Raw genomic sequence first — 17,901 nt, forward strand, 5'->3', positions numbered from 1 at the left:
AGGATCAGGGTGATCAATCAGCTTTAGTATTGCGGCAGTAGAAATGTTTAGTTAAATATCTGAAGTCACGAGAAGCGGATACAACTGTGACACGAATCTATATCTGCCAATGGGTAAAACATTTTCTGAAGGCTGCTGTAGAGATTTAGTCTGTAGAAAGCTAACATCATTCTACCATTTCTAGTTCCTCTTCCTACTAAAAGGAGTGAGGGAGACGCCGTAGACCCTAAATCATCATCATCATAATTTTTTATAAGCAATTGTTTTTAGAATGTGCTATTAGTGGTTGGTATTTTTGCATCAAATTCTTCAAAAATGGAGCGTGATGTAGTTTTGGAATTTTGTGCAAAGTAAAAAAAATGCTCTTGATTTTTGCACATTTTTAGAGCAAAATGTCACAAAATTTAAGCAAAAATTAATGGCATTTGTTTTATGTCTGCCGACCTTCATTTTGATGGCTACCATATAAGGCCGGTTTCACACGTCAGTGGCTCCGGTACGTGAGGTGACAGTTTCCTCACGTACCGGAGACACTGACTCACGTAGACACATTAAAATCAATGTGTCTCTGCACATGTCAGCGTGTTTTCATGGACCGTGTGTCCGTTTGGAAAACACGGAGACATGTCAGTGTTCGTGGGAGCGCACGTATTACACGGACCCATTAAAGTCAATGGGTCCGTGTAAAACACATACCGCACACGGATGTTGTCCGTGTGCAGTCCATGTGCCGTGCTGGAGACAGCGCTACAGTAAGCGCTGTCCCCCCCACTGGTGCTGAAGCCGCCATTCATTTCTTCTCTCCAGCATTGTTCGCTGGAGAGAAGATATGAAAAATCTTTTTTTGTGTGTTTAAAAAAAAGATCCCTGTCCCCAACCCCCTCCCACCCCCTGTACGCCCCCCCGCTGTTAATAAAATACTTACCCGACTCCCTCGCTGCTTCCTGTCCTCGTTTCTCCTGTATGAGCGGTCACGTGGTGCCACCCATTACAGTGATGAATATGCGGCCCCACCCCTATGGGAGGTGGAGCCACATATTCATCACTGTAATAGGCGGCACCTGTCTTTTACCTGCGGGTTCCCTGCGGGTTTTCTGTGGATTTTGTGCGGATTTCGCCTGCGTTTTTACACCTGCGGATTCCTAAAATGGAATAGGAGTAAAACGCTTTGGATTCCGCACAAAGAAATGACATGCTGCGGAAAATAAACTGCTGGGTTTCTGCGCGGAATTTTCCGCAGCATGTGCACAGCAGATTTTGTTTTCCATAGGTTTACATGGTACTGTACACCGCATGGAAAACTGCTGCGGATTTGCAGGGCCAAATCCGCTGCAGATCAGCAGCCAAATCCGCAACGTGTGCACATACCCTTAAGTTTTTTTTGCACCAGTTTCTTAAAATGATTTTGCTCATAATTATAGATGCTTTTTATTTTTGTCTTTAAACTTTTTCGCATCTGTTTAAAAAGTTGCGTGGCCTGTTAAAACATTGCAAAGTTTGCGCAAAAATTGCAATCATGTATAACATGACCCCAGGGAAGGACTGGAGTACAGTAGAAATTTTGCAACTTTTTAAAAATTTGCAATTGATGACTCTATTGAAACAACGGGAAACCCCAAATTGTGCCAATGAATAATAAAAACAAAACAGACAAACACTTATAAAATTGACTTTAAGAAAAACAAAAAACCATGACTTGAAGTAAAGAGGACAAGAGAATGTGCCTGACAGGGGGAAAGAAGAGGTGCGGAAGACCGGACAGTAAGCTGCGGTGACGGTGGAACAGGTGAGTGATGAGGTAAGTATTATTATTTTTTGTTTATATTTTACATCCTACATTTGGGTCCGGAGGGACCCCAGAAGATAATAAGTAACATTCAATTAACTCTACTGCAAATCAAATATTCTTATAATATCTGTGCGATGTGACAAATCTGAATCTTGCTTGATTCGATCATCTCTAATTTGGGGGATCACTTCACTGGTGGAACTTTGATGATGCATACTGGGACAATCATCTTCAAAACTGATGGCAAAACTATTTGACTCTTAGGTTAGCTGCAGACAACCTTTTTCTCTCCATCCGGGAAAATCAGTGGGATCCGATTATGCCAATCACACTCTGATCAGATTTTGTTCAGAGAGGGATCCGATTTTCTCGGAGGTGGAGAGAAATATAAACATTTCTCCACTTTCTCCATTCTGTTAGTGCGTGAAAATTGGACTGCACTTGGATGTCATCTTACTACAGTCCAATTTTTTTTTTGTGGACCCATAAACATAAATGGGCAAGTGCCATATGATTCTCAGAGGCTGTGATTTTTTTTTTTATTAACGACCACTTGGTCCATGGAAAAGAATCGGACATGTGCACAGCCCCATAGAATAACACAGGGACGAGTGTTATCCGACAAAACCACCGATTGTACTTGTCCGATTTATATGGTCATCGGCACGAGCCGTTAGGCCGGGATCACACTTGCTAGTTCAATGAGAGAAACTCGCACGAGTCTCTTGCATCAATTCCCGACACTGCCGCCGGCACTCGGGACCAGAGTTGGTGGCTGCATGTATTTCTATTCCATGCAGCCGCACGCACCGGTCTGAACCGCCGGCGGCAGTGCCGGGAATTGATGCGAGTTTCCGCATTGAACTCACAAGTGTGACACCAGCCTTAGGGTGATGAGCGATCCACTAAAGAGGAGTAAGTTGTATCTATTACCCCAACAATGGAATACAGTAAGTCATACTTGAGTTTATCCAGATTTTATATCACTTCAGTTTTTTCTATTTTTTCTCTGTGTGCTGAAAATGTTCTAAATCAAATATTTCTGCCGCTGTTCACCCCATCCAGGCACCTGTTGGAATTGGGCCTATAGCAGCCATCTCTGGTTTGGATGCTCCTTGAACTGAGATAGTGATGGCCCCTAGATCTGATGGCCGACATCCAGTGATGCAGGACTCCCCATTACACCAGGTGACTCTGTAATTTACCCCTTTGGATTAGAACGATAATCCCTCTGTTAGCGATGTCTCAATTTATTAATTTTCATGTGTTTCTGCTCTTCCTAATATACGTCAGTGGGGAGAGTCAGTACACCCCTATAGTCAATGTACACGCAGCCAATCTTGGGGTAATCTGAGGGTTCACCCAGCAAACACTTGATTTGCATAGGGCGTAAAAGTAATGAAAATACAAATTGTTCAAAGGACCAAGAAAACAAAAAGAGAACATTTAACAACACAACAACATTCCATTATTTAGCATGCATGCACAACGTAAGATACTTTATGTCACATTGGGCTACGTTCACATGCAGCATTTTTTTACTGCCAAGAGAACAGGTTTTGGCTGTAAAAATAAAATTCTACGTTTCTGTTCCTTTGTTTTATGTGCGGATTACATATGTGATTTGTCTACTGTACATGTTTAATAAAGTTAATTTTATTCACTAAAACACAACAAAAACACTGCTATTTTTTGCATTTTCTCATTGCTTTCTATGGATGTAAAAAACGCTGCAAAAATTAACATGTTGCAAATTACAAATACGCAGCAGCTCTCAGATTCAGTTAGCAAAATAAAAGCATGGACATGAGATGTCTGAAATCTCATTGCTTTTGCTGGTTCTAGAAAAGGCAGCTTTTTTTTGCAGAAAAAAAATGAGGCAAAAGAAAAATCTACGTGTGAACATAGCCTTAACGTCTGAAATGAAACATCAGATTCATTGGGTCTTTCGGGTCTAATCACAGCACACTTTGGCTTTTACAGTCCATTATATCGGAGCTTTCATTCTGGGGTCCCAGCAGGTTAGAAAATATTTGCTTTTCTCATTTCTTATTGTAAGGTAAAGATAAATGGCCGTCCTGACAGGGCTGTAATTCCTATGAATACAAAGCTTCTTCTTGCTCATTGCTATTACAGAGGTGGCACGTTTATATGCCAGGAGCAAAACTGTAAAATATTCGCTGACCAAACGTCTTCTGCATGGTGATGAATACCCAAGATTACCTTTCATGGGGGATTTTAGGCCGGCATTATTTTTCAAAGCTTCAACATTAGGAGTTGAATTATTTTTAAAATCACAGAATATTTCAGAACAAAACACAGCATCCACATACAAAGTAACCAAGCGACTTTACTGCCCGCGGGCTGGCTTGCTAGGAGTCTAAAATGTTTTGTAGCTCCTTCTATTAATATAAGCAAGGATGTTCTGGAATGGATTCCATGCAGTATGTATAGAAGCTTTTATATATGTGTACGCTTTATGTATGTAAAGTTGTCTGTTGTGACAGGGTCACTGGCACCGTACATGAGGGGAGATATGTGTCGCAAAGGTTGCTTTCCTGCATGATGTGAAAGCCATAAGTTTCCCCTCCAGCACGATATGTGCTGGCTTTCATGGTGGGTAGGTGAGAGATGGCAAAAATTTAAAGTGGGGCCCCAAATGCTCACATATTGTACTGTCACACAGAAACATTTCTGCTGTATTTACATGCACTGAGTTCAGGCCATTAAAAGAGCGTGATCAACAATATTGAAGTTGTTCGACGCTTGTTTGCCAGCATCTTTAGGGGGGGGGGTGCGCACGTTCAGTAATTGGCAGCGCTTTGGACGCAGTACATGTTCACTGCGTCCAAAGCGCTGCTGGCTATTGAACACAGGTGAATCCACATGTGTTCATTGAACCGTGCAAAATCACCGCGTCCAATACATTGTACGGGTGTTATTTATCTTGTTGGGGCTCACATCAATGCAAGATAAGTAGACATGCTATGGTCTGGAAAGACGCGCGCATGCCTGTCTCCGCGGGTGAGCCGCGGGCATCTGTGCACCCATAATGAGCATGCGATTTCTTGAAATCCCATCCACTATGCTGTAACATCTGTGGGTTGAACGCTGCACAAGTACGCAATGTCCAACCCACAGCGTTTACTGATTGTGTGCACCTAGCCTTACTCGGGCTGAGGAAGAATGATGGGTACAGATAGTTCTTGATAAAGTATAATGCAGGTCCCATATAGTACATATACAGTAGTAGAATGCACTCCCCATGGTTCTTGATAGAGTATAATGCAGCCCCCCTCAAAGTATACTGCAGCCCCCCTCATAGAGTATACTGCAGCTCTCCTCAAAGCTTATACTGCAGCCCTCCTCATAGAGTATACTGCAGCCCCCCTCATAGTATAATGCAGCCCACTCAAGAGTATAGTGCAGCCCCCTCACAGTATAATGCAGCCCACTCAGAGTATAATGTAAACCCACACACAGTATAATGCAGGTCCCCCCCCACACAGTATAGTGCAGCCCCTTCACACAGTGTAATGCAGCCCCCCACACACAGTATAATGCAGCCCTCTCAGAGTATAATATAGCCCCACAAACAGTATAATGCAGGGTCCACCCCCACATAGTATAATTCAGCCCCCCACAAACACACAGTATAGTGCAGCCCCCACACACAGTATAATGCAGACCCCCTCATAGAGTATAATGTAGTCCTCTCACAGAGTACAATGTAGTTCCCTCAGAGTATATTGCAGCCCCCTCAGTATATAAAACAGCCCCTCAGAGTATAATAATAATAATAATAATAATAATAATAATTTTTATTTATATAGCGCCAACATATTCCGCAGCGCTTTACAAATTATGATGAAGCCTCCTCAGAGTATAATGCAGGCCCACACACAGTATAATGCAGCCCCCTCACACACAGTATACAGCAGCCTCCTGAGAGTAAAATGCAGCCCCCAGCAGAGTATAATGCAGCCCCACACACACAGTATAATGCAGCCCCCCACTCACAGTATAATGCAGCCCTCCCACACACACAGTATAGTGCAGTCCCCCACACAGTATAATGCAGCCCACCACACAGTATAATGCAGCCCCCCTACTCACAGTATAATTCAGCCCCCCACTCACAGTATAATGCAGACCCCACACACAGTATAATACAGCCCCCCACTCACACACAGTATAATGCAGCCCCCACACACACAGTATAGTGCAGCCCCCACATGCAGTATAATGCAGCCCCCCACATACACAGTATAGTGCAGTCCCCCACACACAGCATAATACAGCCCCCAACTCACAGTATAATGCAGCCCCCCCACACAGTATAGTGCAGTCCCCCACACACAATATAATGCAGCTTTCTCCTCCATCACTGCTTTCTGCTATATCAGCATCTTTGATGCCGATAAACTGAATGTGCAATGTGGGCAGGGGCGCCCGTCCCCTCTTACTTAGGCACCACCGGGGGGAGCCTGAGGTCCCAAGGAGCTGCTGAGGGGCTATTAAAAGCTTCTGGTAAAGACCTGAATTGCTGGCGGTATCACGGTCCTGGAAACATAGCAGCCCGTTGTCCTATGTCTGCCAAGCAGAAGGATTATAGCCTAGGCAGACGCTGCTCATATTATGCCTATCCCACCTGCAGTGTGGATTATCAGCCCGGAGATCATAAACAGAGTACTAGTGTCAGGATTCTTGGACTCTGGGAGTCTGGTGACCTTGATAAGGGCCACGCTTCCCCAACAGTTGATCCCAAGGAAGCATGTGGGCGTCTGCCGCTGTATCCACGGGGATGCCAAAGACTACCCTGTTGCCAAAGTGTTCATAAAAAACAAGCCGTGGTATGGAGTTCCATGAGGTCGGGGTAGTCAGAGACTTGATTGACGCCGTGATACTCGGGCAGGACTTCAGCCTGTTCTGGAACTTGTGGGTAAATGCAGGGGTGCCAAGTGACTCAGGCAGGAGCCAGTGCAACCCTTGGGTGTACTAGCAAGTGATGAGGATGAAATGGTGACCAGTGAGGCTGAGGTTCCTAAACTGGGGGTTTCTGGGACTGCTCAAATGCGGGATCTTACACTAAAAGGGCCTTTGAAAATGTGTCTGTGAATGATGGTATTGTCAAGAGTCGGGGGCTGACACCAGGTATCCACAGTTTTGCAGCTTGGTTGAAGGAAGCCACAATAAGTCTATCATGGGAACTTGCTCAAGCCCTGGCTAGACCAAGAATTGATGAACACCCCTTGCCTGGGAGCCAGTCCCACAGCCACAGTGGACGATGTCACCATTGCAGAGACTCTGACACCGGCCCAGAGGCAACAGTGTCAGGAGCTGTTGCAGCGGAACCATGACCTGTTCTCAGAGTTGCCGGGGCATACGCAGGTGGTGGAGCATGACGTGTTGACAGAACCACATGTAAGGGTGAACCTCAAGCCCTATAGAATTTCGGAAGCATGGTGAGAGGCGATATCAAATGAGGTGAAGAGGATGCTAGAGGAGTCAAAAAGTGGATGGTCGAGTCCCTTCATCCTCATGCCAAAGTGGGACGGTGAGTGGCGGATTTGTAATGACTACCGCAGGCTGAATGAAGTTTCAAGTTTTGATACTTACCCAATGCCTTGTGTGGATGAAGTCATTGAGAGACTTGGACCAGCGAGGTACATTACAACCCTCGACCTCACAAAGGGCTATTGGCAGATCTCCATGTCCCAAAGTGTCAAGGAGAAGACAGCCTTCTCGAAGCCTAATGGGTGTTTTCAATACATCAGGATGCCCTTCAGTCTGCAAGGAGCCTCGGCCACCTTCCAGAGGGCGATGGATCGGATCCTGGCTCCGCATAAAAAGAATGCTGCAGTGTACCTCGATGACATTGCGGTCTTTAGTCCTGACTTGGATAGTCATCTACCAAAGGTACAGTTGGTTCTGGATATGTCTATGGGAGAGGGGGGGGGGAGTGAAAGATTGGAGTTTGACACGCTGAGACATATATAACAGACCGTTGCAAATTAATATTTCTGGTGGATGTTGTACCTGCTGGTGATTTCAGCTGAAGTGAGGAAGAAGGAGGGGTGTTTCCAGCACGTCCATCCAGTTTAAATAAAATGTATTTTTATTACAATATTTTAAAAAACAATGATAAAATTGAGAGAGACTCTCAGGCTGATACGTTTCTGGCCATCTCGTCTATTTGGCTTGCACTATATCCTATATCTAAGGGCGCTGAGGTGCACCAGAAATGCATCAGGCTGAGAGTCTCTCTATCAATTTTATCATTGTTTTTTAAAATGTTCTAATAAAAAGAAATTTTATGTAAACTGGATGGACGTGCTGGAAACATCCCTCCTTCTTCCTTGGTTCTTGATGCTTTAAATCCATAAATCTGAAAAAGTTTGCCATCGAGAAGGGAGAGGCCAAGTATCTGGGTTATGTCATTGGGAGGAGCGAAATTAAACCGCAGATAAACAACATTGAGGGGATTTAGAAGTGTTCGCATCCGCTTTCCAAAAAGCAAGTGAGGGCATTTCTTGGGATTGAGGGCTATTACCGGTGTTTCATACCAAGTCTTGCTATAATCACCACACCATTGATGGACCTTCTTAAAGGCACCAAGTTGACAATAATTAAATGGACTGCTGACACAGAGATGGCTCTGTGTAAACATCCAGTTTTGGTCCTACCAGACTACAGGAAAGAGTTCGTGGTCCAGACGGATGCCTCAGAAGTCGGGCTGGGAGCCGTGCTGTCTCAGGAAGTAAATGGGGAAGAGTATTCCATCCTGTATCTGAGGCAGTAGCTCTTGTCATGCAAGAAACTATGACATTGTGGAGAAGGAGTGTCTAGCCATAAAATGCGCCATGGATACATTGAGGTATTATCTACTAGGCTGGAGGTTCAAACTTGTGTCCGATCATGCCCATCTGAGATGGTTAAGGGAGAAAAAGGGTAAGCATGCCCGGGTGACTAGTTGGTTCTTAGGCCTCCAGGATTTCAGGTTCCCAGGAAGTTACACAGGAACGTAGATGCCCTCTCCCGAATTCCCTGTTTGGTGTCCGAAGGTGCCAAAGCCCCCAGCTTTGGGCAGAGTAGGGGAATATGTGACAGGGTCACTTGCACCATACATTAGGGTTGCTTTCCTGCGGGATGTGAAATCCATCTGCTTTGAATGAGCAGCGCATGTGCACAGATTTGCATGAGCTGGCAATGAGGCCGGCTCATGCAAATTATGTTATCACGTCCATAGGGGCGTGATAGCTTGGAAATAGGGCTGACTAATGTGGAAAACTAACTCCCCATTGACTAGTCAAAGCCCTCGTTAGCATAGGAAAAGCAGAGGTTGTAGACCATTTTTAAAGCATTTATTTAACTGAATTATATAATACAGGGCTGGTTAGAGAGGGAGTGTAAACACACATGGCTGAATGCTGCTGGATTGGAGGGGACCTAATAGATTCCTTTTAAGCAAGTAGAAGATTAAATGATCTCCAAAAGGGCTAAAGTTAAAGATGACACATTTTCTTAAGGTTTTGGGAAAAAAAAGTACGTTCATTTTTTACTTTTTAAAAATTCCATAAAGTAAAATCAGTTGTTGCTAAAATTTTGGCACTCTGCATGGTTAGTACCTAGTAGCACGTCCTTTTGAAAGTATCACAGCTTGTAAATGCTTTGTGTAGGCAACCAAGAGGCTTTCAATTCTAGTTTGAGGGATTTACATCCATTCCTCTTTGGAAAATTCTTTCAGTTCTGTGAGATTCCTGGGTTGTCTTGCATGCACTGCTATCTTGAGGTCTAGCCACAGATTTTCAATGATGTCCAGATCAGTGGACTGTGAGGGCCATTGTAAAACCTTCAGCTTGCGCTTTTTGAGGTAGTCTATTGTGGATTTTGACTTGTGTTTAGTATCATTATCCATTTGTAGAAATCATCCTCTTTCAACTTCAGCTTTTTTACAGATGGTGTTATGTTTACATCAAGAATTTTTTGAAATGTCATTAAATCTATTCTTCTCTCTACCTGTGAAATGTTCCCGATGCCATTGGCTGCAATACATCTCCAAAGCATGATTGATCCACCCCCATGCTTAATGTTGGCGAGATATTCTTTTCCTGAAATTCTATGCACTTTTTTTCTCCACACATACCTTTGAGCATTGCTGTCAAAGACTTCTATTTTAACCCCATAGGTCCACAGGATTGTTTTCAAAATGCATCAGGCTTGTTTAGATGTTCTTTTGCATAGTTCTGATGCTGAATTTTATGATGATGATGCAGGAGGGGTTTTCTTCTGATGATTCTTCCATGAAGGGCATATTTGTGCAGGTGTCTATGAACCATGTACCACAACTCCACAGTCTGTCAAACTTTTACATGCCACTGTAAATGTTATTTATGTAATCTTTAATGTATGTAAGCTTTCATTTATTTAAATTTTTATGCATATCATTTTTCATATATGCAAGCTTTTATGTGTATACATTTTTTGTATGCAAAGTTTTATGTATGTAAGCTTATATCCACGTAAACTTGTATATATGTCAACGTGCATGTAATCTTTTATGTATGTAAACTTTTACATATGTAAACATGTACAGTATATCACAAAAGTGTGTACATCCCTCGCATTTTGGACATATTTTATCATATCTATTCATGGGGCAACACTGAAAATATGACATTTTGATGCAATGTAAAGTAGTCAGTGTAAGGCTATGTGCACACGTTGCGGATTGGGGTGCAGAATTTTCTGCACAAAATCTGCATCTCCTGGCAGAAAACGCAGTTGCAGATTTGATGCGTTTTTTATGCAGATTTTGTGCGTTTTTGTTGCGGATTATCTGCGGATTTTGTGCGGATTTAATGCATTTTTTACCCCTGCAGATTTCTATAATGGAAGGGTGCAGAAACACTGCAGATCCGCACAAAAGAAATGACATGCTCCTTCTTTTGATCCGCAGCGTTTTCCATGCGGAATTTTCCGCACCATTAGCACAGCAGTTTTTTTCCTAATGATTTACATTGTACTGTAAATCACTTTGCAGATCTGCAGCATTTCTGCGCAGGAAAAAAACGCTGCGGATCCGCAGTAAATCCGCATCGTGTGCACATAGCCTAAAGCTTAAATAACAGTGTAAATTTGCTGTGCCCACTAAATAACTCCACACACAGCCAGTAGTGTCTAAACCGCTGGCAACAAAAGTGAGTACACGCCTAAGGGTAAATGGCCAAATTGTGCCATTTAGCTATTTTCCCTCCTCGGTGTCATGTGACTCATTAGTCTTACACTGGTCACTGGAAGTTCAATATGGCCACACCTCATGGCATAGAACTCTCTGAGAATCTGAAAAAAATAAATTGTTGCTCTACATAAAGATGGCCTAGGCTATAAAAGGATTGCCAACACCCCAAAACTGAGCTGCAGCAAGGTGGCAAAGACCATACAGCGGTTTAATGCTCAGAACAGGCCTCACCATGGTTGACCAAAGAAGTTGTGTGCACTTGCTCAGCATCATATCCAGAAGTTGTCTTTTTCAGAATAGACATATGAGTGCTGCCAGCATTGCTACAGAGATTTAAGGGATGGGGTCAGCCTGTCAGTGCTCAGACCATATGCCGCACACTGCATCAAATTCGTCTGCGTGGCTGTCGTACCAGAATGAAGCCTCTTCTAAAGGTGATGTACAAAAAAAGGTGATGTGCTGAAGACAAGCAGACTAATGACATGGCTTACTGGAACCATAATCCTGTGGTCTAATGAGACCAAGATAAACTTATTTGGTTCAGATGGTGTCAAGCGTGTGTGGCAGCAACCAGGTGAGGAGTACAAAGACAAGTGTATCCTGCCTACAGTCATGCATAGTGGTGGAGTGTTGTGGTTTGGGGCTGCATGAGTGCTGCCATCTGTGAGCAGCTACAGTTCATTGAGGGAACTATGAATGCCAACATGCACTGTGAAATACTGAAGCAAAGCATGATCCCCTCCCTTTGGAAGCATGTCTCCAAACCTAAACCCTATGAAGCATCTGTAAGGCATCCTAAAACGTAAGGTGGAGGAGAGCAAGGTCTCTAACATCCACCAGCTATGTAATGTCGTCATGGAGGAGTAGAAGAGGATTCCAGTGGTCACCGGTGAAACGTTAGTGACCTGCATGCCAAGAGAGTTAAGGCAGTGCTTGAAAATAATGGTGGTGACACAAAATATTGACACTTTGGGCACAGTTTGGCCATTTTCACTTAAGGGTGTACTCTACTTTGTTGCCAGTAGTTTAGACATTAATGGCCGTGTGGAGAGTTACTTAGAGGGCACACCAAAATTACACTGTTATACAAGCTGTACACTGACTATTTTTCAATGTATCAAAGTGTCATATTTTCAGTGTTGACCCATGAAAAGATATAATAATATATTTACAAAAATATGAAGGGTGTACTCACATTGTGATCTAATGTATATATGTAATCTTTAATGTATGTATGCTTTTATATAAGCAAACAATTATGTATGTAAGCTGTTATGTATATAAGCCTTTTTGTCTGTCATTTGTACCATCTTGTGTACTTGCTGGGAATGTTGTTGACTGTTGGTAATGTAATAAATTCTTACCGGAGTGTGTTGTCTGGGTAGTGCTCTGTCCATGGGGAAGGAGTGCGGGCATTCAGTGGAATGAACCCTGTCCTTTGCGGTCTTTCTAGAGACAGCGGGGCCAGTGAGGGGCTCGGAGGCTCAGCTTGTCACTTGGCAGAAAAAATTCAGAACGGACACGTGCCTAGGTAATATGTGGAGGGATGGGGATAATGCTGTCTGTTGTGTTTGGGCACATGAAGGGACGGTAAAAGACTGTGTGTTTCTATTGTGGGCAGAACCATGCCTTTAGTTCATTTTGGATTCGTTGCTGTGTCTCCATGCCCGTTTATATCTGCTGCACTATTATTGTAGATGGACATATGTGCAAACACAAGATAATTATTGAGTGAAAATATGCAATTATTTTTTTTTACCATATATTTACCTAGCTATTAGCATAAAGATCTCATCTCATGTGATATAACAGACAGGTTTAATCATTCAGGCATATGTGTACCCTCCCCTGCTGCTGGCCTCTGCTTGCTGGGTTTGAGGCACCAATTTGTTTTATTTGTATTGTATTTCATTTTGATGTTGAATACATTTATTTTTTTTTATATATTGTTGTTCAGAGACACTTCTTGATTCGAATATGGTTAATCTACTACAGGATCTATATGTTCAAATATGTATTAAGGAGTGTTGCCTATCCTCTTGTAGGATTAATGGGCATGGGTAGTATGCTTATTAAATATATAGTTATTACAGGTTCAGTGATACCCCCTAATTTAGTCCAGCCTTTTTTTTCCTGCCTGCAAGCTACTCTGTTTTTTAAAGAGGATATTTGGGGCTTAAAAATAAAGGTATGTAGTTGTTGCTAACAGCGGCAACAACCTGCCTGTTGTACCTGGTGCTGGTCATTAACAGCTCCTGTTGGAGATTCAACTGTTCCTTGTCAACAGCGCAGCAGTTTCTCCTCCTGTTGACAGGGCGGGACTACTGGTGTCATGCTGATTGACAGTGGACTCTTGCTGCCTAATTGGTGGAAGTCGACTATCAATCAGCATGATAGCCATAGTCCCACCCTGTCAAAACTGCTGCTCTGCTGACAGGAGTGGTCAGTAACCGGCGCCGGGTACAACAGGCAGGTAGTTGCCTCTGTTAGCAACTGCATGCCTTTTTTTTAAAGTCCTGGATATCCCTTTTAATATGGGAATGGATGTAGAGGCTTGTGTAAAGACTAGTCTACCAGCGACAAGCACTATGCATGGCATACCATATGTGCTAGTTACCCATTGGGTGCAGTGTTTTTTTAAGAGAGCCTACTTAGACAGGTTTGATTACTGCCTCGTCATCTATGGCCACCTTGGACACAGGAGCGACCTGCAAACAGGTTAAAAGTTGGTACTAAATGAGTCAGTGCTGATTCTCAGAGGACAGACATTATAAATATGCAATGACCAAAAGCCATAAAGTCTCCTCTAGTGGCCCTGTGATCTTACCTGCTGTGGTCTTTCCTTCTGTCCACAGTAGGTTCTTTCCTTTAACAACGACCACGGTAAGACGTTCAGCAGTAGGAAGGTAGCTAAGAGATAGTAGAATTTCTCCTACAGCATCTGCGGCCTAAAAACACAACAATGTGGTTTACATAATTGATTTTTACATAATCTTGTGTTTGCCAATATAAATCAGACACAAAACCAGGTTTGGGACAAGAGCCAATTTTATGTTCCTGTTTTAGATTGAGTATAGGAACAAAGCATTGTCCCCTCCCAATTAGGCCTTGGGAGTAGTATACGTCATCTCAAAGATCATGCTCAGCAAATATGAAGCCCATTTAGAAAAGGAAAAAATGTTAGGATTTTGTTTTCATTTCCTTTCATTATTTTACATGGTGGTTAGATGGTTTAGCTTTTTTGCAATTATCTAAAGAGTTACTTCAATTACATTGCACTTATAACTGGGATTATATTTATAAATTAACAATACAGTTAATTGTATTTCCATAAAACAACTAAACCTTTTTTGTTAATTTTGTATGAAAATGTTAATTTGTGTTAATGTGTTCATAGATGAACTTTTGGAAAGTTAAGAATCTTTATAATTTACTTCTTCTCCTTATGTGATGTTGACCAATCATAACTAGGCAGCAACACACAGGTGAAAAGGAACATGTCCCCAAAATAGCTCAGAACAGGCTTCTCCTGTTTTGTGACATGTAATGACAGCTGTAAATGCACATTTTGTTCTACTTTGCAGGCACTATTACATGGTGTGTCCAGCTCACTATGATAAATTTAATGACGGCTCCTCTTTAAATTAAGCTCCATTAAAAAGATGCAAGGAGTGCTAGGATATATGAGCCACAATGGTAGTTTAATAATAAATCACTACATACGGGTCATGTTTGACATTAAAACCAGGGCACAAAAGATTCACAGGCAGGGTGGATAAAGTGTATCATAATTACCAGACCTGACTATGGATCATACTCCCCCATGCTCTCCTTTGCTTTCATCATTTGTATATATTTAAGGAATTGGCACCTAATTTATATTTCCTTGTGGATTATACTATTTATTACAATCTACATGTTTGCATCTATACTGTATTAAATATCTTACTGTATGTACCACTGAGGAAGCTCTTAATTATATCAACGTCCCCAGCATATTTATCACCGATAGAGCCCATGACACATTAACTTTATTATCATGTATGAAAGATAATTATGTATGCTCCCTTTTGATTCCTAAGAATATGATGATCTTCCATATTTTAAATAAGTTTTGCACATGTAAATAATGCTACAATAAAGATTGATTATTTGTATTGCATTTTGTTAGTGGTAGTCATTTTTATAGGCTTATTGATTTTGTTTTTGTTACTACGCTAATAGTACTTATTTATTCATGTGTAGCTCTGTGGCGCAGGTTTATTTTTTACGTGACTACAGATTATTCGATTTTAAAGTTTAGTTTCTAATTTCAACTAAGACCAAAGGGGTGTTAGCAATGATTCATCCATGGGGGCGCGGACATTATCTCCTGCATGACATTGACCAATGATAGGCAGGATGTATGTTGCAGGAGTAAAAAAGAACCCCCATAGATTTTCATACCCAGCTTTCTCTGTGTGAGACGGGTAATGACACACAGCCCTGCTCTTTCCCATGATACCACTACCAGTGGCTATTGTGATTACAAGTGAAGGAGGGGAGTAGATCTGAGCTGTGTGCCATAACAAAGACCTTTATATCTGCAGCTGGCATCTCATGACATGGTCAATGTGAGGTGAGGAGGAGTAGAACAGAGCTGATGGAGCCATAAGTTGAAAGGTGCAGATGCAAAGGTGTTTCTAATGACACATTGTTCTGCTCTACATCCCTCCCCTGCTATTAAACACAGTAGATGCTAGAAGTGGGCTAGGTGAGGAGAGCGGGGCTCTGGGGCTTCACATGTCTTACACAGAAAAAGCCATATATGACATTCTCTTTGGACATGTTCTTTTTCCCCCTCCATAAAGCCTACTGCTTTTGATTGGTCAATGTCATGCAGAGGAAAAAATTCAACGCCCTCGGAGAAGTATCTCTTCTAGCATCCCCTTGGTCTTAATGGAAATTAGAATCTAAACTTTACTATCTAATGTCTCCTCAACAGAGATGAGAAATTAAAATGTAGCCATGTAGCCATGATGTGGCCAGTTTAACATGCTAAAACTGGTGAAAGGTCCTGTGTAAAGAGGTTGTCCACTACTATTTTTAGCAGGACCTTTAAGCTGGAAGCTCTCGGATGCTGCCGGAACCCTCCAACTCCGTCAAAACCATGGTGGCCGAGGCCAGGTACTGCAGATCCACCCCTATTCATTTGATTAAAGGGTTGATCTGCAGTACCTGGCAACTGCAACTATAGAAACAATGGAGCTTCTATGTTCTGGCAACATTCTTGAACGTCAGGTAACAGCTTATTGGTGGGGGTACCGGGTGTTGCCAGGTGCCTATGGATAGGACAGCTATAAAAAAGAAGTGGCCCATAAAAAAATAGTGGCCAATACCTTTAACTCAGTCGTATTTGCTTTTATTTACTAGTCAGTTTGGGATGGGTTTGTGTCTTTGTATCTAATCTGAGCGTGCAGAGCTATAATGAGTTGGGTCAAAGGAACAGTTTGAGCCAATGATGAGATGGGAGGTGGTTTTCAGATTCCCTCTAAGCATTGTATATAGGCATTTTTTCAGAACAAAAGAACTAGAAAAAATTAGCAAAACACATAAAACCCTTCCTTGTGACATATTTTGGTCAAATGACTGATTGTAATTTCTTACTTTACTTTGTTAATACTAAAAAGTACAAAATTAAAGATAACTGACCTTGTTGACGTCTTGGAGGTATATCCATGTGTTGAAAGGTCGCACAATTAAATCCAAGTCTGATAGTTTTAATTCTGCTACTCCGGTGCTGACATTTCTTTCATCCCCATCTATTGCTAAAATAGAAAACCGCAGGCTGTTTTCTTCTAGTGCAAGAGGATCGAGAGGAATGGAAAACTTCTCATCAAATAAAACTGAATATGCATTTCTCTGTATCTGTCAAAACAAAAATTATATGCGTATGTTAATAGGAGACGCTTTATGGAAATTCTGCTGGAGGAAAATACAAGTTGTCCATGAAGTATTCAAAATATTCTGCAGTGTTTAGAAACAAACACACAAACTAACGACAAATTATATTGCTTCGTTTATTCTTCATCCGACTAATATAAAGAAATGAAATAAAGATTGCATCTCTCGCAGTGTAAGGAAACAGCACATTCTTGTTATTGAGACACTAAACCAGTGAGGGTTCCTGAGCCCCCAAAACATGAGGATGAGAATGGAACATTTTACAAGAAGCAATGTTTCTGAAACTACAGCAGTTAACATATTCAGAATAAATAGAAGGATAATGTAAGATATGTTTAGTACAAAGCAATATCAACTCTTCAGGGACTTTTCAGGGGTATGGGTGAGAAGTCGAGAGCGATGCTGACGACAAGGGTAGATGTTGTATGGTGGCTCCATGGTCATTGCTTGGCAATGTCCTGGGTTTGAATAGGACCAAGGGCGTGATCTTCATGTATATCTGATGTTATCCCTGTATCTACATGAGTTTCTTCAAGGTACTAAAGCACCCCAAAAACGTAGAGAAGTTGAAGGAATTCTGTCAGCAGGCTCAACCCTAATAAGCCATTTATATAGGCATGCAGGCCATGGAAAGTTGAATAAAGTGATACCGTGAAATCTGCAATCTGATGTCTTACTTCAGAAAAATCCACATTTTTCATAATATGTAAATAAGCTGTTAAGATCTATGGGCCGGACATGGATCTCCCTGAGAATCTGAGATTATTGTAAATGAAAGGGAGTAACTAGTGTCAGACATATAGATCAGGGGAGCAGACTGTCAGTCATTACATGTCTCACACTGGTAACTTCACCTTTCATTTACAGTAATCTCTGGAGGCAGATTCTCAGGGAAATCTATGTCCGGCCCATAGATCTAATCAACCCA

General features: G+C 42.1%; 1 protein-coding gene across 1 annotated transcript in view; it reads right to left on the reverse strand.

The window, feature by feature from the left end:
- SYT12 (synaptotagmin 12) overlaps positions 1-17,901 on the reverse strand; it is a 253,619-nt gene that overhangs the window by 35,128 nt on the left and 200,590 nt on the right. Inside the window, exons 5-6 of the mRNA XM_069740532.1 lie at positions 16,722-16,937; positions 13,858-13,978 (exon numbers count right to left, since the gene is read on the reverse strand). Of these exons, the coding sequence (XP_069596633.1) occupies positions 13,858-13,978; positions 16,722-16,937 (337 nt within the window). The remainder of the gene's footprint in view (positions 1-13,857; positions 13,979-16,721; positions 16,938-17,901) is intronic.

Source organism: Ranitomeya imitator, chromosome 9 (assembly GCF_032444005.1).
Source record: "Ranitomeya imitator isolate aRanImi1 chromosome 9, aRanImi1.pri, whole genome shotgun sequence".
Classification (NCBI taxonomy): Eukaryota; Metazoa; Chordata; class Amphibia; order Anura; family Dendrobatidae; genus Ranitomeya; species Ranitomeya imitator.